This window comes from Marmota marmota, unplaced genomic scaffold, assembly GCF_001458135.2.
Source record: "Marmota marmota marmota unplaced genomic scaffold, marMar, whole genome shotgun sequence".
Lineage (NCBI taxonomy): Eukaryota > Metazoa > Chordata > Mammalia > Rodentia > Sciuridae > Marmota > Marmota marmota.
This window is the reverse complement of record NW_026000057.1, coordinates 39,502,593-39,525,149: the sequence shown is the minus strand read 5'-3', so window position 1 is coordinate 39,525,149 and position 22,557 is coordinate 39,502,593. Positions and strand designations below refer to the sequence as shown.

Sequence of the window (22,557 nt, the reverse complement as noted above, 5' to 3'; positions counted from 1 at the left end):
TCAATTCTAATTATAACTGACCTATAAAGTTAGATATTTTCAAAATTAAATTCATGTCCTCGCATTCTCCTTAGGGAGCTTCTGTGAGTTTATTCATATATAGTACCACAGATGCAGATTAAGTGCCTACATTTGACAGACACACATTTGAACCATAATGTACTTTTGTTTATACATGAAGAATTTAGCATATCATATTTGCCTGTATCTCAATCCCTTTGAATAAATAGCATGGGCAATGATACTTGACCTTTTGTTGTTGTTGTTGTTCTGGGGATTGAACTCAGGGACATTCAACAACTGAGCCACATCCCCAGCCCTATTTCGTATTTTATTTAGAGACAGGGTCTCATTGAGTTGCTTAGTACCTCCCCGTTGCTGAGGCTGGTTTTGAACTCATGACCCTCCTGTCTCAGCCTCCAAGCTGCTGGGATTACAGGCGTGCATCACCACACTTGGTAGTACTTTACCTCTTGTCTTGACCCATTCAGGAAAACTCTTTGCAAAAGTTGTCTTTCTAAATCCACCCAATAGATTCTTTCCTTCTTGTAATGAAAATCCATGATCACCGAAATACCAGCATCTACCACCAGTCGCTCATGGTTTGTGCCTTCTGGGTCAATTCTAAAGATACTGTTTCCATGGGAGAAAATTAAGTAGGGTGTAGGACCTGAGTGGGAAGAAAGAAACCAAACTGTACATTTTCAATGGTATTTAATCTGACCTAGGCAAATTACTTCCCCATGACAACCAACACAAGCAGAATTATTATTTAATTCCTGATTTTATATTTTAAATAAATAAAAACTATTACATGGAGAATAATGAGTCCCTGTAGATGTTCACAATTAATTTTGTATGTCATCTTCCTTATAAATAAATTATAAAAATGAGCATTGCCAAATTATGAAATATGAACTATTTAAAGAAAAAGGTATTTCTTGTTCTTATTTGTAAAATGCCCTTTTATGTTAAAAAGGGAACCACATACTGTATATCATGTTGTGGAAAGGATCTATGTGAATGTTGATTTTAATTGTGTCCTTTGGAAGTAAAATTTCAAATATTTTGGAAATAGGCCCCTTTCCTGTGGCCTAATCTGAGAACTTTGAGTCATTAAAAAAAAAGAAAAAAGAAAGTTTTAAATGGGAGCAGGAAAAATTGAAAAGTCATCATTTTTCAAGTTCAGAAATATTTTCACTGATTGGCATTGTCATATAAAATACAGGATGCTCAGTTGAATTATAATTGCTTATATAGGCTGAGGATCCCTAATCTGAAATCTACAATCCAAAATGCTCCAAAATACAAAACTTTTTAAGTGCCCACATGATACCAAGTGGACAATTTCATGCCTGACCTCATGTGATGGATAGAGGCCAAAAAGCAGGCACACTAAAAATATTGTATAAAATTATCTTTAGGCTATGTATATGAAGCACATATGAAACATAGAGGAATTTTGTGTTTAGACTTGGAACCCAGCCCAAAGAGTTCTCATTATGTGTATAAAAATATTCAGGAATCCAAAAAATATGAAATATGAAACACTTCTATGCATTTCAGATAATAGACACTCAACTAGAACATTGTGTGGGACTTGCTCACAATAAAAAATTATTTTCTATTTATCTGAAATTCTAATTTAGTTCAGCATCTTGTACTTTTATTTGCTAAATCTGGGTGGTAGACCTTGGATTTCTCGGTTCCTACAGGGTTTTGCTTTGTACCTATCCCCATATCTGGCGTCCTGTTCTGGGTAATGTCCACCTACCTGCTCTGATTCCCTTGTTCTCAACAGCTTCTTGGACACTGGTCCCTTCTTAGAGACTTTGGCACTCATTACTGATTGACTTCAAATAAAGCTTGTCATTGATGCTCCAAGATTGACTCCAGGGGATGGCTTCAACCCCTGTAGCCAAGCTAGATTCCTTGGTTTCTCCTGACCAAAGGGTATGTGATGATAATTTTATACAATATTTTTAGATACAATGGAACCACTGGGTGAGTGAGGGGTTAGAGGAGAATACTAACATATTCTTGCTTCCCTGCTGGGCTTTCTCCATTCTATTTGAACATTAAACCTTAATACCTTAATGAGTCTTTTTTAAAAAGTATTTATTGTTCTAAGGATTAAAAAATGAGGGATTAACAACCTTTTACACAGGATCATGTTCTAAAATCAGAAAGCATTAACTCCATTTTAGAGGATATATCAGAATAGAGATATGAGAAGCAGGGAGAACTTTAAGATCGTAAGAATGTGAAACAGGTGCCACTATATGTGTCTGAGAGAATGAGCTTGAATCCCTTTTCCCATTTCTTTTCATCGACACCAACCCCCTCCACAATGGGTCGGGTTCATGCTACTGCAGTTGTGGGAGCACAGAGTTATCTTAGAAGAAATGGAAAGGGTATGTGATGGGGAGCCCGAGGCCTGGCTTCCATTCCTGGCTAACAAGCTTCTCTGAATATCTCACAGGATCTCCCCTGCCTGTATTATTGGAGAAAAAATGAGATTATTGATGTGAAAACATTTGATTAATCATGGAGGACCATGATTAATATGTGTAATCTGTGTAATCTGCTTTGGTTATTTCCATAGCCAAGGACTCAAGACATAGTTTTGTTCCATTGTATTAATTTGAACCCAGGGACTAGAATGTTGGTATAACTCACTTCCAAGTCAGTAATAAATCCTGAAGTAAAGAAAGACAATAGGAACAGGCAGTCTGAATACACAGTTACTAAAGTGTGGGCCACAGATGACTGCAGGCTTATAGGATCTATTACCAAGCGTTCTCTTTGATATGTGCATCATGCCTTCTCGGTAAACTGAATTAATGTGTCCAACACATATTATTAATTTTCTAATGCATTGATACATTGGTGAGATTGATAAAACATTGATTTAAAAGTTTTACTACATGGGTAGTTTCCATGAAAAAAGTACTCTGACCATTTTAGTATTCTCTGTCCCAGAACATACTACAATCTTTTGTACATAATAAGTACCCAAAAATCTTTGAATAAAGCCACAAATTAATTAAGAAATAATTGTGTCATGTTTATTTGTCTGATTTTTTACCAACAAGAACAAAGCAAAAGAGACTGGCAGGTAGATCTATCAAATTTATGAAAGCAGAATCTATCCTGGGGTGCATATTTAGAAACAGAGGCAATAATAACAACAACAAATTTTAACATCGTGGTCTCATTTATCCACCATACATCACCATGGACTATACAGGCCAGATATTAAAGTCAAATAAATCAAATAGAAATCTGAATACTTAAATCTGAAGAATCCTTAGATCCATACACAAATCATAGCATTAAGACACAAATCATATCATTAATTCTGTAATTTTTCAAAACTCAAATAGAGAATAATTCTGAAAATACTAAATCTAGGGCTGGGGTTGTGGCTCAGTGTAGAACACTTGCCTAGCATGTGTGAGGCACTGGGTTCAATCCCTAGCACCAAATAAAAATAAACAAATAAATAAAAGTATTGTGTCCATATACAACTTAAAAAATGTTTTTAAAAATACTAAATCTAAGTATGAGTAACCAATGTATTTTATCCTCAGATTTTGCTTATCCAGGGATAAATCAGAGCACCCACAATTTGGCATCTTAGAACTGGAAGCCTCAAGACATTACCTATTTCAATATTTCCCAAAATTGTTCAAAAAAGTCACACTGTATAAGTATGTGAATGTGAAAGTGTGTGTGTGTGTGTGAGTGTGTGTGTGAATGTGTGTGCATGGGTGTGATATAGATTTCTTCCTTTAAGATTCTAATTCTTTCAGCAGGGCTGAGCTCAGGACTAGGAACCTTTTTTGAACAGACTCTGTAGGTGATTCTCATATCTTAGTGAATTTGGAAAACATGAACCTAGTTAAGAGGAGGAGATGTAATGATGCTTCCCAAAGCCCTGCCCCTAGTGGGTGATGGAGCTGGAACTGGAAACTGGCACTGCCCTTCCAACCTGGCACCCTCCCTCCCTCTTTCCCACCTGGGTCCAGGTTGCCATATGTCAAGTCTCTCACCTTCATTTCACTTGTGCAGCTGATTCTAATTCCACTTCCCTCAAAACATTGTCCAGCTTCCTTCTACTGTCAGCATCATTTCATGTAAACCAGGGCCTGGGCTGAATATTTGTGACATGAAATATGATTTAAAATAAAATTAAATACTTTAAGAATTAGGGGCAGTGGAATGTCATTATTCTGTACAGCCACTGGTAATGCTAAATAAATCAGTGTTTTTTTCAACCCTGTCAAGGACTCTATCAACACCAGTGTGCGGTGCGATATGTGGATTTGAATGTCAGCAGAGTGTGTGTGTTTGAACAGCAAAAGCTTTCCCACGACAAAACCTTCGGCGTTTATTTTGGGTGCATTTCAGTAAGAAGGAAATGCATGGAAAGTCAAACATCATTTCTAAGGAACACAAACCCAAAGACAGCAAACAGGTCAAAGCAAATCAATTGGAACCTCTGGCTTCTCAACCTGGGCATTAGTAGGGGATCTTCATGAATAAGAAATAAAGGAATCCAGAATGTTTGAAGCATATTGAAGACTTTCATAAGTGACTACAAAAACTGAGGCCTCCTTGGCACAGAAGGCCAGTAACAAAAATCAGGCTTTGATTGAAATAAGCAGGAGAAACAGAATATTTTAGAACAAGAAACTCTCTACCTTCCATGACAGAGGTTGGAGTCTGGGGAACTAGCCCACACAGGTAAGTAAAAAGGTCCATTGACTGCCTTCTGCTGGCCTTGGGGGCAAAGGCTTATGGGAGCTATGACAGAAGCACATGACCAAGAAATCCAAGTCTTCTCTCAGGTCCCAAGCTGCCACCTGCCCTCACCACCACAAGCTTCTTCCCTGAATCTGGAAATAGACTGAAGGTTCATAGAACAAAGAAAGTGAAAAGGAAACATAGAAATTTCCAGATTCAATGACACCATGAGAGAAGAATGTAGCTTTAAACTGATGGACCTGCTGCAAGAAAGCCTGTCAGCTCCTCCCACAGCTGGCTCCCACCTCCCCATTAAGCCCCTGAGAGCAGCCATTTATCACCACTCCTCAGGGAGCTGACCTGAACGCTGTCTTAGGTTTTATGAAGTGCAGAAAGTTTTATTTCACAACGAAAGACCATCTCATCTCTCTCTCTCTCTCTCTCTCTCTCTCTCTCTCTCTCTCTCTCTCTTTCTCTCTCTCTTCAATTATGTTCCTTAAAAGGGCACAAACAAGTTTACTTTCTTGGACAACCACAACTTTCCACTCAGTGTATTCACAAATGTCAAAATTCAAGGCAGGTGAGAATGAAGTCAAATGACTCAAGGAACACACCCAGCCAGGGTGGCCAGGAAATTTGAATGTAAGGCTAAATTCTATAAAGAACAATGGGGATTGATTTTGATGTTGCTTCCTGAAAAATGTGAATGGGGATTGCCACCCTAGACCTTGAACAGTGGTAGACATGTGTCCTCCAGAGCAAAAAGCAAACCCTGCCCTACTCACAGCTATGTTCCTTCGATCTACAGAGGCATGTACCCAAATTCTCAGCACAGGAATCAAACCTTGCAAGTTCTGCAAAATTGTGTTGTAGGGGACAGACAAGCAGGGCACTGAAGATAGCAGGAAACAGTTTTATTTGGCTGCAGCCAGGTTCAGAGGGTAAGGCTTTTGCTGTAGTCAATTAACCCCCTGAACCCCCAGTTTCAGAACTTTATACCCAGCATGTAAGGGAAGGGGCTTACACATTCACAGTCTGCACAAGTTCACATAAAAGCAGCTTTTACTTTCACTGTTTTGAGCAAGTTAACCCTTCAAGGACAACACCTGAGAAGGGGAGAGCTTTCCCTTTTCTTTCCTCCCACTGACAGCTGTTACCACGGAGCCCTAACTTCTCTTATATTAGAAATATAGACATCCCTGCGAAGCTCCAGCTCAAGGTCAGAGGCCTTTTTAAAGGATCTGTCTTTTTATTATCACATTTTGCATTTGCAAACACACTTTTACAAACTACTATACTGGATAGATGTTTGTGAAAAACTGGTAAAGGGACGTTCAGTTCTTTTGTAGAGACTCTTTTACTGATACTCCTAAAATCAATATGGTGAAGATTTCTGGAGAAGCTTAGTTAAGATTTTCTGTGGAGAAGGAGGTGCCACTACAATTGGACTTGGATTTTTCCCCCCTACTAGGGGCTTCTCAGAGTTTTTACCATGCTGTTACACATGTTAATACTCCAGGAAGGTGGGGTAGGAGGTGAATAGCATTGGAATAGTAAAAGCCCCAATCTGTGTGTTGTCACTGGGGTAACTCATTGGATATCATTTCAGTTAATTGGGTAACACTAGGAGGTAAATGCTCTTATCTCCAATTTACAAAAGAAGAAAATAAAGTTCAGAGCAGTTAACTTGCCACAAGTCATAGGGCCAATAAGTATCTTCGAGGAGATATTAAGCTGTGACTTTCTCATCTCAGATCCTGGCTTCTAAGCACCAGGCTCAACTGCTTACCCCAAATTGGATGCACCAGGAACTCTTAGGATTTAGAGTGTTTTAGTTTGATTTTGTTGGGGGGAACACACTGCAGCAAATGCTGTTCCAGGCATAGTCACTATCAGGCTGGATTCTCTACCCCTGTGTTCTAGGAACTAATTATAAAGTAGGACCCTTCAAGTAGATTCCTGTAATTACATCGCCTGGATAACTTTATATCTAATTCTGTAATGTATTGCATTCCATACGTAATGCATTCTCTGCATTCCTTGGCTCAGCACTCCTTTCTCCCTCTTCCCAAAGAGCAGTGTAACACTTCCAAATCTTTCTCTGTTCCTATCACCTAGGACTCCCTCCTTTGTCATTCTTGCCTCCCTATGTAATCACCCTGGATTATCATCCAAGCTCAAGATCACATCTGTAGCATTGCTTATTGTCTTCTAAGGTAACAGTCACAGATTCTAGGAATCAAGACATAGAAATATGTGGGGGCCATTTTTAGCCTCCAACAGCTAATGATATTATGAAGCCATTGTTTTGAACTGAACTCCTTTATTAGGCCTCAAAAGACCAGACTAAACTGCACCAATATGATGTCAATCATTCTGAGTGCCTTATAATTAAACAGCTTTAAAGAAGCAGATAGATTCCCAAACAGTTTTTCTTCAAAGTAGAAGATTTCATTCTACCTGAGTCAGTAGGAGGTCCCTTCTGCTTTAATGCTTACAAAAAATTAAACTGATCCATCTGTTTATTTTTTTCCTCTTGTTGCAATTTCTTGTCCCTACCTTACAAAACCTGCTATTTTGAAGAATGTAGGCTGCTCCAATTAATGACTCTCAAATAGGAGCCAATTAGAACTATAACAATTTTTTTTTGTAATTTTTCTTCTGACATGATGTTGAACATCTTTTCCTGGGCTTATTTGCCATCTTTATATCCTTTTTGTTGAAGTTGTGGTCCTTTGTTTATTTTTTAAGTGATTTGTTTTGTTATTGTTGCATTTGAAATGTTAACAAAAATAAATTTTGGATATACATCTTTTGTCAGGTATACGATTACAAATGCTTTTTCCAACATAAGCTTGGCTTTTTATCTTTCTGTCATTGCCTTCGCTAGAATAACCTTGATTTTTATGTACAATTTATCAACTTTTTCTTTTATAGATTCTGCCTTGTTATCATATCTCAGAACTTGTTTTTGTTTGTTTGTTTGTACTGGGGATTGAACCGAGGGGGCTTTAACCTTGAGCTATATCCCCAGCCTTTTTTATTTTTTATTTTGAGACAGGGTCTCACTAAATTGCCCAGGCTGACCTCAAACTTTCAACCCTCCTGCCTCAGCCTCGCAAGTAGATGGGATTACAGGTGTGTGCCGCTGCACCTGGCTCAGAAATTTACTTAACCCCAGGACACAAAGATATTTCCTATTTAAGTTTCTTAGTTTTATATCTTAAAATTAGATCTGTGATGCATTTTGAGTCAATCTTTGTGTTAGGTCCACAGTTCTGGTTGAGGTTCATTATTTCGTTTGTAGATGTCTAGGCATGTAGACATCTGGATATCTAACTGGCCCAACACTATGTGGTGAAGGTGATCCTTTTCCCACCAAATTACTTTTGCACCTTTGTCAAAGATCAATGGGCATAGTTTTATGAGTCCATTTCTGGATTTTCTATTCTAGTCCATTAGTTAATATGTCTATCTCTGGGCCAATACTACAGTCAGTTTAATTTTTAAAACTCTTAGAACTGATGCAGTTTTGCATAACAGGGAACACTGTTACAATGTTTCTGTGCTGTAGGGAATTCTTCATCTTAATAAAGCAGTTTAAATATATCTCTGATTTTCAACATAAATTGTACTCCCTTTTATTTAAAGACTACCACTGCCATTTTAATGCATTCACCAACATTAAGAACTAGGAGAGTTTTTTCATTCTCTCTCTCTCTCTCTCTCTCTCTCTCTCTCTCTCTCTCTCTCACACACACACACACACACACACACACACATACACACACACACACCTCACATGGCAAGACTCAGAGATCACTATCCTGATTTATCTACTGAGTTTTGTCCCTATGTTTTCAACTCTCTGGTGTACATCTCCAGTTGGGGATGTCCTTCAACCCCGGAAGTCCCTCTGCATATTAAAAAGTGATATTATACAACAGTTTCTGATTTGCATTTAGTTTGAATTTGATAAAGAGGTTTAAAAATCTGATTCAATATATTTTTATATTTGGTCTTTAGCAGCTGTCATAGAGAAAAAATTTTTTTACCATTATGTGGAAAGAAAGGAATGCTTCGTTGGCTATATTTACATAATCCCAATCACAAAATTTATTTTTTCATTATATCCATCAATTATTCACAAACTTTGTAGAGTTACACTTGCAAACTTCTGTTTTCCCAGGTTTTAATCAGTAAATATAAACAAACTAACTAGAAAAGTTGCACTTTGTGTTTTAACAAATGGATCAAAAGGAACAAAAAGTTATTTATCTGGAAGATTTTTAAAAACATTTTTAGAAACCATTCACAGGTATTTTAAGAATGCAAATATGAGGGATTTTAATAGGTGCCATATTATAATTGACTCTACAGCAAAATCATATAACAATTAAAACATTTCCAATGTCTGTTTTCAAACTACTATCTTTTTGTTTAAATTTCCTACAATTAGCAGTCACTTTCTCATTCACTGTTAAGATGTCACCTTCAACTTAGATAAAGTTTTGATATTCTGGTTATTTTTTAAGTACCATATTATTGACATCTGTTTATAATTACAGAAAAAAGTTGATAAATTGAAATATTTGTCTTTTTTTCTTAAAAAAAAGAATAATATGTAATATTTGATTGTTCTTCTAAGTGCTTTTATAGTGGTATTTTCATGGCTCTTCCTCATCCAATAAAATGCATCGTAAGAATCTGGCTCAGTCTTATTTTATATGAGTGACTACACCAGTGGCACCCATAGCTCTTCATGCAATTTCACTTTCAACTTCTTTGCTCCACCAACTTGCTGTGAAGGCTGCAGTGGAATTACCAACCACTTTTTCTTTGATGTTCCAGTAAATGCAGTGGCTCTACTGCCTCTGGATACACTTTTACTGTTTGTTTTCATAGAACATATTTTAATATGTAAACAAGTCATTTCTGGTTTATGAGAATTTTCACTATGAAGATTTCTTCTCTGATACATCTTTCCTTCACCTGGTTCATGAAAGAGAATCATACTTCTCTGTGCATTTCATTGTTTAAACAGAGGAATGCACAAATCTTACTGGCATTGGAGACAGAATACTCATGTTGATTCTACTGGATCCAATACTATTAACTGAGTGATCTTCAGCTCATTACTTAACCCTCTGTGTCCTTGTTATGTCTTTTAAACAATGGAGGAAATAATACTTCATGGGATTGTTATCAAGAATTTAAAAAAAATTAATTCATTAAGGTGCTTAGAATCTTGCCTGACACACAATGAGTTTTTGGTAAATATTAGCTAATATTTTTGAGAAAATAAAAATACAAAAAATAAATAAAATTAAAATAAAGTATAATAAAAATACAAAAATATAATTAATTTTAATTTTAATGTAAGTTTTTTGGTACCTATTTTATCAAATTTCCAGTGATACTTTCTGTGCAGTTTTGAAGTCTTACTGACAAAGGAACACATTCTCATGCATTGGCCTGTGGTTTCCCATGTATTATTTTAGTGACATTTTACCACCACAGGAAGCAGGAGGAGCAAGTACTTTGCCAATAGCACGAGGTTTCCCCTTTTTCTGTAATGTAAGAAAGCTCCAAAGAGTCTTCTGACTTTTTTATCAGTAAGCTTAGTAAATGTGGTCTTAAATATTAGAACATGGAACACAACAGTAAAAATTATACAAAGTTGTTTTCAGATTCTGGAAACCCATTTTTAAATATCTCACTTGTCCCGGTAGCTAAATATGACAACTAACTTATTAAGCACATTTTACAATTTTTGTGAGGTACATCACTAGAAACAGCAAGAGTAAAACCATTTTTTCAGTCTGTCTCCTTGTTAATTTCCCCATATTTCTTGTTTAATCTAAGAGAGTGACATTGCTTTCTGTTCTTAGGTAGGCAACATTGAGCTCATTCCAGAAGTGAAAGAGACAGGGCTGCCTTTCTCTCATTATTCTCTTTGGCTTGCAATATTTGTTTTGTCAACAATCTCTAGTTTCTTTGAAGAAAGGCTTTAAACTACTTGTTGAATTTCATAAAAGTTAGTTTTAAGAAAATCAAATAGTAATATGTGTAAATTATTAGCTAAATCGTAGCCCACCCCAACTCTGGCCCCTGGCACTATGGAGTCCAACTGTCAGCCTAAGCACAGAGTTCATGTTGAACAAATATTGTGGCTTGATTTGAATTAATCCAGTGGTGTAATGTACATAAAAGAAAATGTCCATCCTATTTTCAAAGTACTTTCAACATAGAGAACTAGTTATAGTAAGATGTGTTCCTTAAGCCAATTTAAAATTGTTAACCAATAAAATTATTTTATTGAAGGCCTTTCAACAATGCATCTTGGAAAGTGTTGTGTGCATTGTGATTTTGCAGAATAAGAATCCTGAACACCGAGCTGCAGTCCTGGGAGGATCCTAAGTTGCCTCCTGGCATTTCAGTTTCTCCTCTACAACAGGAGGTAGGTGGCTAGATGATCCTGAGAGCCCTCTCTAATTTAAATTATTAATATTTAGCAACTTAATTTCTATCCTGCCTGAATTATGAAAGTTGGTAGTTTCCATGTTTGTGGCATTTTTGTAAAAAGGCTTAAGCTTGTGGGAAATTCCCAGATAAATGTTATTCACCTTAACCTCTACTTTCTGTGAAATGTTTCTTTCTGTGTGCTTCTCTATACTTCAAATACTAAATCAATAATGTCATTAGGAGCTCTACTAAAGAAAATAAAACATAACTCAAAACAACTTCCCCCAAGAGACATTAAATGCTCCATACCCTGAAAGAAGTCTAAAACATTCATCAACTGATTAAATGTCTAAAAATTTTATTGGAGGTTCAAAATTTGATTTGACTCTTATTTGTCATCAACACAATTACTTTATTCTTTTACTGTCTTTAAATGATGTTCCTGAAATCACAAGTTTAAGCATAAATATTTGCCTACTGATACTACACTCTGAGTGTTTCTGATAAACAAAAGAAAATTTAAAAATGTTGAAGTCTATACATTTTCTGACTCCAGTATCACTGTTCTCATTAATCTCACCCAGGTCAGTGCTAAGTTCTGGGTCCTAGTTGTATGTATAGCTATAAAAATATAGTTTAAAAATTGTTTATATAATTTTCTTGAAATGTTGAAGGCAAATGTAATAAATAGCAAGAATAACCATTTAGGAAAAAAATAATTAGTTGGAGATTCTGTGCTATACCTAATCATCAAGGATAACAGCAAATCAAAAAGAACACGCTGGTTAAAATGATCATTCGAACTTGACTTAACTCAAGAAATCAACTTTAGACTTCTCTAAGCATCATTGAAAATTTGAAGAAAAAAAAATTGGCATTAAAAAAGTTACACAAGGCATAAGTCTCAGAGACTTCGAACTTGGACTTTTGGCCAGTGCTAGAAGACTATGGAGACTCTTGGAAGTGGACTAAATATATTTTGCATTGTGAGATGGGCATGAGCTTTTGAGAGCTGGGGGCAGAATATTATGATTTAGGTATAAGGTATCCCCCAAAAGCTCATGTGTGACACAATGCAAGAATTTTCAGGGGTAAAATGATTAGATTATGAAAGGTGTTACCTAATGAATAGATAAAGATAATATGAAGCATAATGATAAGCTAAATATTATCCCCTAATTTCTTTATCTTAAAGTTTTAATTACTCTGATTTGAAATAATTCATACAACATGCTTTTATAGTATCGTCTCTTTAAAACTTATAAGTAAATAAATAAATAGACATATATTAGGATGTGCTCCATATAAATATGGAGAAGTCTCCGCACAGTGGATATGAAGTGCAAACATTTAAACTTGACCTCCAGGACTCCATAGGTTTCCCCAGTTTCTCTTTGATGCAAGTTCTTCTCTTTAGAACCTGACCTAAGGTGTGAACAATGTGCCGCATGATATCCTTGTACAAGGAACCATTAGTAATGCAAATCTCATGCCTTTGTTCTTACTGTTCCCGTATTCTCCTCCATCACTCTCTTCAGCCTTGTGCACACCTACTAATCTTAACTTCAGCATTTCCTCTAGGAGGCAATTCCTGATCTTACAAACTTCCCTCTGGGAAGAATTCACTACTTCAGTTGTGGCTTACACGCAATTTCTTTCCTCTATAGATGCAGAAGAGCACCTCTAGTATTTTCCAGGTTCTTTTGTGCCGTTCTTTATATAATTAAAAAAAATAAGGAGCCTGTCCAAAGACCTGGCGCCATCTGTGCTGCTGTGTCCCTTCTCAGGGCTGCTGGCCTCACTGCCAGGCTCCAGAGCGACCCTTCAGCAAGGTCAAAATTCTACCTGCCAGACTCGCCAAAACAAATCTGACTGGCTGAAAGTTGGGCTGACCTTGGGTACCAAAAGCTTTCTGTGGTCCTATCTCATCAAACAACATAATAAAGATGTTTTAGAGTATAAAAGAAGAAATTGTTTGGATTAAACTTTGGAGATACTAATATAGTATGTTCCGTATAATGATTATAGAAGACCTTTTGGATTCACCAATCTATTGAGTTTTGGATGTCAGAGAAAATTATATGTGAATATATATGAAGTCAGAATTTGTGTTTTGCTTGACTAAATGAAAGAAATGGAAGGGGGGGAAGGTCCATGAAGAAAAAAGAAAGAAAGAAAAATTACACAAGGCAAAAAGGTGTTGCTAATGTCTTGGCTTATAATGTTTGGTTAATAGCCAATATTACTGGTAACTCCCTACATATCAGTCAAAATTCTAAGCATTTTACATTAATTAATTTCATCTTCATAACAATTCTATGAGATAGGAACTAGCAGCTCAAAACAGCTATGTAATCAGACTTTATCAATTTAGGAGCTGAGGCCAAACACGCCATGCCAGGTACAATACATTGACAGGGACCAGAGGACTACTACTTCATCCAAAGTAAGCAAGCCAACAAGCAAGTGTGACACCAGCACCACCTGCCCCAAACTACTCCATTTTGTCCTTTGCAGGACCAATTCACTTCTAGAATGCACCAACAATTCATTCTCCTTAATATATATCCCGCTTTTCAAAAATGGCATTTCATTCCATCTCAGAAACAATAAAACCTAGTAATTTCATATGCATCAATACAGGATTAAAAGAGAGATCCATGGGCTGGGGCTGTAGCTCAGTGGTAGAGCACCTGCCTCGCACGTGTGAGGCAGTGAGTTCGTTCCTCAGTACCACATAAAAATAAATAAAGATATTGTGTCCATTTACAACTAAAAATAAAAAATAAATAATAATGAAAAAAGGGAGATCCATGCATAGAGCACTTCTGTTCAGCTTCATCTCAGAAGATAATGCATCAGTGTTAAAAGATAGTCACTTATTGTGGGCCTACTTGGTGCTTTTTAAATGCATTGAGATTCTGGATGGAACTTTTCCTTCACATGCTTTATTTTTTCCCTGATATGAAATCTTTGCTGTGATTCATAAGAAAAATCAGGAGATATAAAAGTTATAGTAGTTTTTCAATTTTGTCTTCCAAAATAGAATAAAGCTTTTGATCCACTTAGAGCATTTAAAATTCTCAACACTATTGCTTGAGTTTAAAAGATACAAGTCTCCTGTACTGGGTAGATTAACATTAATGACAGTAACCTTTGTGATTTCCCTGCACACCAAGGAGAGGCTGATTCCTTTGAGTTGATAATCCTATAGTAAACAATAATATGTGCTTCTGGAGGGAGGAAAACACCAGCAGTTCCTTGGTATTTTCTGTCTCTGGGCCTGTTTGTAAAACTCGCAAGAGAAGGTGCCCATGTGCACAGGGTTGGTATCAGTGGGCACAGGACAATAGTGAATTTGACTGATATTCCATCTTTGACCTATGTATACTGGAATAGTGTCTCTGGAAGAAAAACAAACTTCTTCAAGGTCTTGAATTTTTAACCAGAAAAATATTGAAGTGGATAAAATGAAACACTCTCAATTGACACCGCACCACAGTCAAGGCAGCTACCACGATGATATTAGACTCTGTATCCTAGCAAACATCTGCCCAAAGAAAGAACCACCTGAGGAATGGAACCCACTTACAGCTCACCAAGCTTGTGCGTGGCTCACTGACAGGCTGTTCTGAAGGAGGAAAGAAGCGGTGCCTTCCTGTTACTGGTAGGGGGCTTTGAAAGTCCATCAGTACATATCACAACTCACCCTCACCATAGTTAGATGGGTCTCAAAGGCCTTCGCACTCATGAAATTCCTATAGACTAAGCATCTCAGGACATACTTTGAAAACCCAGACATTGTGAGAAGTGAGCATGCTTGGCTAGGCTTGGGAGAATCAGAAAATCAAGGTCCAAAGTAAAAACAAATACACATACCAATTCAAACTCCAGGCTTAGAAAGAAGGTCAAGAGGTGATGAGAGTAGTTCCTGCTCTCTATTTGGCTAACACAACTGCAGTTTCTATTGATTTTCTAAAAAAAATTCCAGAATTGAGAGGAAAGCTCTGGAAGACAATGTCAAGGAAAAGAGCAACTCCTAAATAAAGACTCATTTACACACGTTCTTCCACCATCGCCCTGGCAGGTTAATAACACTGATCACCTAAGACAAAAAGAGAAATGCATTTTCAGATACAGTCAGCATTCATGAAGTGTAAAGATCCTTTCTGTTTCATGTTTTTTCTTCTTTTACACCTAGCAAAAATGTTCTTCATCCTTCTAGGCCCGATTAGAGCATTAACATTGTGGATAACAGTGTTGATCTATAGGCAAGAAGTGAACAGACAGTGGGAACAATTTCATTCCAATCATCTTGATGGGGGCGTCTCTAGTTGTGGTTCCTGTCATTCTTATTTCTTTCTCTAAGTTTATTTTAACATTAGAAACCATAGCATATCAAAACTAATATTTTGTTCCCCAATTCTAGGATTGCCCAAATTTGGTGTAAAACTAACAACACTGAACTGCTTCATGGAAATATGAAAATTTCTTGAAAAAGCTTTAGGAATTCCTTGAAAGAAAGTATGTTCTTTCAATTGGTGGCTCTAATGCACAGTCAGCATCGGAAACAAACACGTCAACACAATACTGACAATAATCCCCAAAAGAGTGTATAATTATCTTTATTTTACAGTAAGTAAAACAAGACAACGCATTCACAAGCAGCAAGACTGGGATTTGAGCCTTGGCAGGTGATTTGTCTCCAAAATTTATCCTTTTATCAACTAAGCTCTACTAACTTTCAAAATCAAAAACCACTAGATATTTGGGATACCATTCACGTGGTGTACATAATAAATCCTTTTGCAATGTCTCTACAGTTTGATTTTTAAAAAAACCTTTTGTATAACTCTGGCTGAAAAAACAAACAAGATTTGGATCTAGGAATTACTCTGGTTTGCACATGACTGGGAAACTGACCAAGCTTGACCCAGTGCTGAAATCAGTGATTTCACTGTTTGCTGTTAAAAGTGATCTACCCAGCTGGTCAACTTCGTGCCATCCCTGGATTCCCTCCTGCAGCCAGCTCTCTGAGGCTGCACTTCTTCCTTGTCCTTCGTTTACCAAGAACATTCATATAAATGATTCAAGTACAGATGTCAGAAAGGAACTGCTGCTCCCTTCTCAACTGACATTTGTCCTCCAGGGCAAACGGGTTTGAAAGTTCAAAATCTACTTGTGAGCCCGAAATCACCACTGTCATCATCTATTTTGGCTTAACTAGAAGCAAAGAAAGCACTTGGTTTATATAAAGGGAGTTGGGAATGGAAAGAAAACCCATTTTTGTGTTGCTATGACTGGGCTTCTCTAGTTAGCAGTCACATGAGTAACAACCTTGCTTTTGTTTACCTGAATCTGGTTAGACCACAAGCATTCTTCTTTTAGGTCTGGTTGGCCTTAGAGGTGGTCTGTTTCAATGTCCAGAGCAAGAAATAAGGCAAGTAGAATATAAACGGGGGGAAAATAGATGATGTCACCATATCTATTTAAAGAGAAGAAAGAAATACTATCCTTTGAAATGTGTGGGAGTTTGCAGGGTGTGACCCAGGCAGTTATCAACTAACAGGAGACATAGAGTGTAAAGTAGGGGGTTTAAAATAGTGACTTACAAGGAATGTGGGAGCAAATTGGCAGAGTCACAAAGTGACATCCTGACATTCCACCCTCCATGGGGTCTGTCACTACACTGTTCAAAATAGGGCAACTCATGGTATGACCTTATCAACGAAATTTAGCTAAGACATAGAACCCAGAGGACATTTATCAGGCATACTCTGCTAGTCATTCGCTAGGTGCATTTCACATGGTATCTCTCTCGATCCCAGGGTTTGTACCGAGAGACAGGGGTATGATTTCCCATTGATAACTCCAAGTTAACTGTTAGGAAGGAAGACAGCATAGATTTGAAATGAGGTTTGGTTGCTTCTAAAGCCTGTGTTCCTCCACTCTGATACAGTCTTCCTAACTCACTCTCCTTGTCCTAACCTTCATGCTCATTTGGTACAACCTGCCTCAGCGAAGGCACTTCTGAGCCATCAGCAAGGGTGGCAAGGGACAAAAGGCATGGGCTCATATGCTAGTAGGAGTTCAACTGTTCCCTGAGACCCTAGAGCTATGTATCAGTGTTTACTTTTGTAATCGTGTCCCTTCCTTGGGTTCCATTTCAGCAATCTGGGTTCTTCTTTTCTAGCCACTGGCTGCCCGTCAGCTCCTGCTGTCATCCCTCATATCCCATGTAGATCAGTCTACTAATGTAACTGTGTCCAAACATTTTTTACTTCTGTATCTGACATCTGAGCGAGAGGTTCTTGGGGTTGTTTTTGTCTTTTGCCCCCCACCTCCCTGGCTTTTCTCTGCAGCACTAGGGATTAAAACTAGGGGTTCTCTACTACTGAGCCACACCCCCAGGCCCTTTTAATTTATTTTGAGACAGGGTCTCACTAGGTTGCCAAATTTGCAATGCTCTTGCTATAGCCTCCTGAATTGCTGAGATTACAGGCATGGGCCACTGCACCTACCTGTAATCTCAGGCTGTCACCCTCTTTTGGATTCTATTTTCTGGGATAATGTGATTAGCTGATCAAGGAAAGACTCATTCATTCAGCAAGAATTTACTGAGTTCACACTAAGGAAACAGAAATGTTCTAGGTGCTAGGAACAGAGATAATTAGCATTCAGTTCCTCCTTCAAATACCCTAGTGTTCTTCTTACCTGTTACAGCTGTGCCTGGTGACAGTCCTGGGACTGGGAGCACCTGATTTCCTCATGCATAATTTCCCTAATGCATGAGCCAGGACAGCAGTCCAGCCTTGGCAGTTTGATTCAGTTCTGTTCTTGTTCTCACGATTTTGTGCTGTCTGGTAGAGCTTTCTTTTTTGGAAATGTTATTGTGTTTTCCTTGATCTATCTCTTTTGGGAAGCCAGATCTCAACTCCAAAGGGCAAATGAGAAGAAAGGAATGACAGGGCAGCTTGTACCCTTGAACAGATAGAACTGGCTGCTTCACCAGAGCCACCAGCTGGAGACCCTCCCAAGGAGTGAAAAAAGCATATCAACAGTGAGAGAGAGAATGTTCCTCAGGCAAGGGTCTCAGGCAGGATTGCAATTTGCATTCAGTAAAATTCCCATTTACTCTATGTTAAAAGTCCATTTAATATGAGAGAAGCGGTGGCTTAGTTACCGAGTGTCACTTCTCAGCAGTTCTCAAAGCTACAATGCACCTGTTACTAAGAACACTGGCGCTGCGTCAGGGCTTCAGAAACAGCAACAGTGGGGAGCAACAGGAGGAGGCTGAACTTGAAACTTTGGTTAATTTTCCACAATGATAGAATTACCTTTGCTCACTGTTCCCATTATTTACTGATTTGTAGCAGCTTCTAAATTCTTATATACAGTTATCAAAAGAAGGATTTTTCTTTATGTTTTAAATAGAGACAGTTTCAAGAACAACAATTACCATATGTTTCCCCAATTTCCAACATAAATCTGATCAACTAGATTAATAACCCCTCTCGTCAGAATGAAGACTGAGGTTTACACGGAAAAAAAAAAGTACTTTGCTAGTTTAAAATGAGACACACTCACTGACACACAGAACAAACCAGTTGAAAACCATGACATTTTATAGCTGGCAGCAGATGAACTCAAACAGTCAGTAAGGAAATAAACGTGTCAGAAAACAAAAATTAAGCAAATATACACACCTAAAGGCAAAACAGAAAAAAAAAAAACAACCTGTCTAAATATACCAGATGGAGTGAATAGTCATCTGTGGGCAGTGTCCCCAGGGTGTGAGTTTCTTTTAATTGGATTACTTACCGACACAAGTGGAATTCCCATTTCCCAGAGGAGGGCCTTCGGAACAGCTCCAGTACTGTTGTGCTGAGATGCTAACAAAACTAAATTCTAAAACTACTGGCAATAGAAGGAGAAGTAAGAGCAGCATAATCACGATGGACTTAAACTCTCAATCGCCAAGAACTTGACTTTGCTCCAGCACAGCCCAGGCAAAGTGAGTCTGTCTGACCCCCAACTCCACCCAGGTCAGCCTTCTGCCCCGGGGCATCTTTTACTCTTTGGCCAGTTTTTCTTGCTACTGCTCTCCAGCTTCTTCTTCACCTCAAGAGAGCTTCCGAGTGGAGCCTCAAAAGGATCCAGGAAAGATTTCTTTATCCGAGTTTTCTTTGGAAGCCAGTAAGAAATACCTGACACCCTTATGACAAATTTCACAGAGGCCACTCTCTGGAGGCCTGTGGCTGAGTTTGTTGTGACAGGCAGAGCTAGGCAAAAGGCTTAGAGAGAAAAAAAAAAAGAAAAAGAAAGAAAGAAAGGAAAGAATTGATGGAAAGTTCCAACCACGACCCCAGGATGAGGTTGAAGAAGAAATATGTAGATAGGATTCCTCCCCAAACACGGTTTCTCTTTTTGAAAAGCAGAAGGTTTCTCTTTTTGAAAAGCAGAATGACTCCCCTTTCCTTTTTAAAGCTCGGTTGGCCCCACCTCCTCTCCTTTACTGACACTTGAGTGAGGCTCTGTTTGCAAATGCGAATGTACGGGACAGGAAAGCAGGACTGGCTGCCAGAGAGGAGATAACTGCTACTCACCATAAATATTCTGGGCAGACCAGGGAAAAAGCAATTAGGGGGCTGTGGAGGAGCAAATGTTGTCTCGGAGGTAACTGCTGAATATTGGCTGTGTTTGAATATCTTGAAGGATGGAGACATGATTAAACCGTGCAGTACATATAAATCAATGGTGAACAACACCACTGATAATTCACGTTTATAACAATTGATCACTCGCATGAGCAATACCAAAGATAATTCACCCTCAGCTCATTATTTGAATGAAATGTCAACACCAGCGCACATTCCTGAGGCTTAATCTTTTTTCTCTCTCCTGTATATTTTATAGCGGAATTTGAAAGATTATTCTTTCCAAATCAAAGGGAAATCCCTGAAGCCAAATGAAGAGATACAGTATGCACAGACACCTCTTCTTTCAGCGTGAGCATAATAAAACGTCAGGAGGGGCCAGGAGTGCAGCGAGAGGAGCAGATTGTTATTATAGAGTCGTGCTGGAAAAATAAGTTGATAATGTAAAAACTAGGAAGCATTGGAAACCCTGCATGGCTGAATGCAATTCCTTCTCAGATAATTTGTGATCTTTCCACACCTTGGTGATAGAAAGTGAAAGCTTGACTATATTCATTAATTTTCTCCTGCACCACTCTCTACTTGGAGCGACCTTAGTAATTTCTTCAGGCGTACACCCAGGGCCCAGAAATACCCAGCTCAGGCAACTGTTTACACCAGATTTGATGAACAATGGAAATTTCTGCCCGTTTACTCCATCCTGGAAAACAGACCTTTATTTAAGTTGCCCCAAGGTAGTGTTCCAAATGCTAGTCTAAATGTAGATAAAGCAATAATCATGAAAATAAAAGTCTCAATAGTGGCCCAAGAAAACAGAACAACTCAAAGCCCTTTGCTCATGTATAATTATGTCCTGAGTATTTGTCAAAGAGTTAAATCATGATTTCTCCAACTCAACCAGCCTCTGCCAGGCAGCTCTGACCCTATGTAAGGAGAAACGGACCCTGAAGGGACAACAGAAGTCATGTGGATGGATATATGGAATATTCCATTGCTTTCTGGACTTGCTCAGACTCAAGATTCAAACTGAGAGTCCTACAAACAACCTGCACTGACTATTCAAGTTACTAGCCTTGTTAATAAGCTTCCCCTTCCAAAAAACACATGGCCAGTATCACAGATGATAGCAATTGAAGGGGCTTAGAGGACAGTCCCACATGAAGGAGTGTGAGTAAAGACAATGATAGGAACATGGTTATGAAATAATATACAATAATATCCTATTTGGATTTAGACTCTTTCATACTGTTTTTGGTTATAAAAAGATTTGCTTTCCTGGGGCTGGGGTTGTGGCTCAGCAGTAGAGCAGTCGCCTAGCATGTGCAAGGCCCTGGGTTTGATCCTCAGCACCACATAAAAATAAATAAATAAATAAAGGTATTGTGTCCAACTACAACTAAAAAATAAATATTAAAAAAAAGATTTTCTTTCCTAGTTCTGCATCAGCTGAGCTAATGTTTTTATTAATATTGAGCATAATAACACGTCTTTAGGAGATGGCATCAATGTGGGTATAAGAAATGCTTCAACTGATGCCTGATGTTGAAGATCAATGCAGTTGATTCACAGATAATCTATATGTAGTTGCTCCAATAGCAAAATCATAGAACAGAGCTACCTAACTAGAAAGGGCTTTCAGAGACATTTAATTCCTTCTCAGAAATAATTTAATCAGTCCATATTAATATTAATAATTTAATAAGTCCATATTCTCTTTCTTAATTAATTATTTTAATTAATTATACATGACAGCAGTATATATGCATTTTGATTCATTGTACACAAATAGAGCACGATTTTTAATGTCTCCAGTTGTACACAAAACAGAGTCACACCATTCATGTCTTCATACATGTACCTAGGGTAACAAGGTACATCTCATTCCACCATCTTTTCTACCCCCATGCCCCCTCCCTTCCCCTCCTTCTCCTTTGCCCTATCCAAAGTTCCTCCATTCCTCCCATGTTCCCCCAAAAACCTTCATTATGGATCATCATCCACTTATCAGAGAAAACATTCGGCCTTTGGTTTTTTGGGATTGGCTTACTTCACTTAGCATAATATTCTCCAACTCCATCCATTTACTTGCAAATGCCATGATTTTTTCTCTTTTAAGGCTGAGTAATATTCCATTGTGCATATATACCACAGTTTCTTTACCTATTCATTTGTTGAAGGGCATCTAGGTTGGTTCCACAGTTTAGCTATTGTGAATTGTGCTGCTATAAACATTAATGTGGCTGTAACACTATAGCATGCTGATTTTAAATCCTTTGGGTAAAGACCTAGGAGTGGGATAGCTGAGTCAAATGGTGGGAGGAATCTCCATACTGCTTTCCACAGTGGTTGCACCAATTTGCAAGAGTGTGCCTTTCTCCCACATCCTAACTAACAGTAGTCCACATTCTTACATCTAGATAAAACTGAACTTTTCCTGGGCAAACAGATCCTTATTTTAAAGCTGACCAGAAGTCTCTTATAACTTTATGAGTTTAAGCTGCCAAACATGTTTTCGTTTTTGGAATTGAGTCAAAATTAACTAATTCATCAATTAAGCAATTAAATGTGATAGGGCACTGTATGGAGTACAAGAAACAGAAGTAATGAATTCTCTGAGGTGAATTGTCAACAACAAAGAAGACTACATAAGTATGAGCTAGTGAATGTTCAGTCACCAAATATTTTG

At 37.9% G+C, this 22,557-nt stretch overlaps 1 protein-coding gene and 1 pseudogene across 1 annotated transcript in view; one reads left to right on the top strand and one right to left on the bottom strand.

The window, feature by feature from the left end:
* Positions 1 to 19,657, bottom strand: part of Egf (epidermal growth factor) — a 91,878-nt gene extending 72,221 nt beyond the window's left edge. Inside the window, 2 exon segments of the mRNA XM_015484643.2 lie at positions 471 to 670; positions 19,036 to 19,657. Of these exon segments, the coding sequence (XP_015340129.1) occupies positions 471 to 670; positions 19,036 to 19,162 (327 nt within the window). The 5' untranslated portion in view covers positions 19,163 to 19,657.
* Positions 4,712 to 13,322, top strand: LOC107141094 (annotated as a pseudogene).
* Positions 19,658 to 22,557: the final 2,900 nt, after the last annotated feature.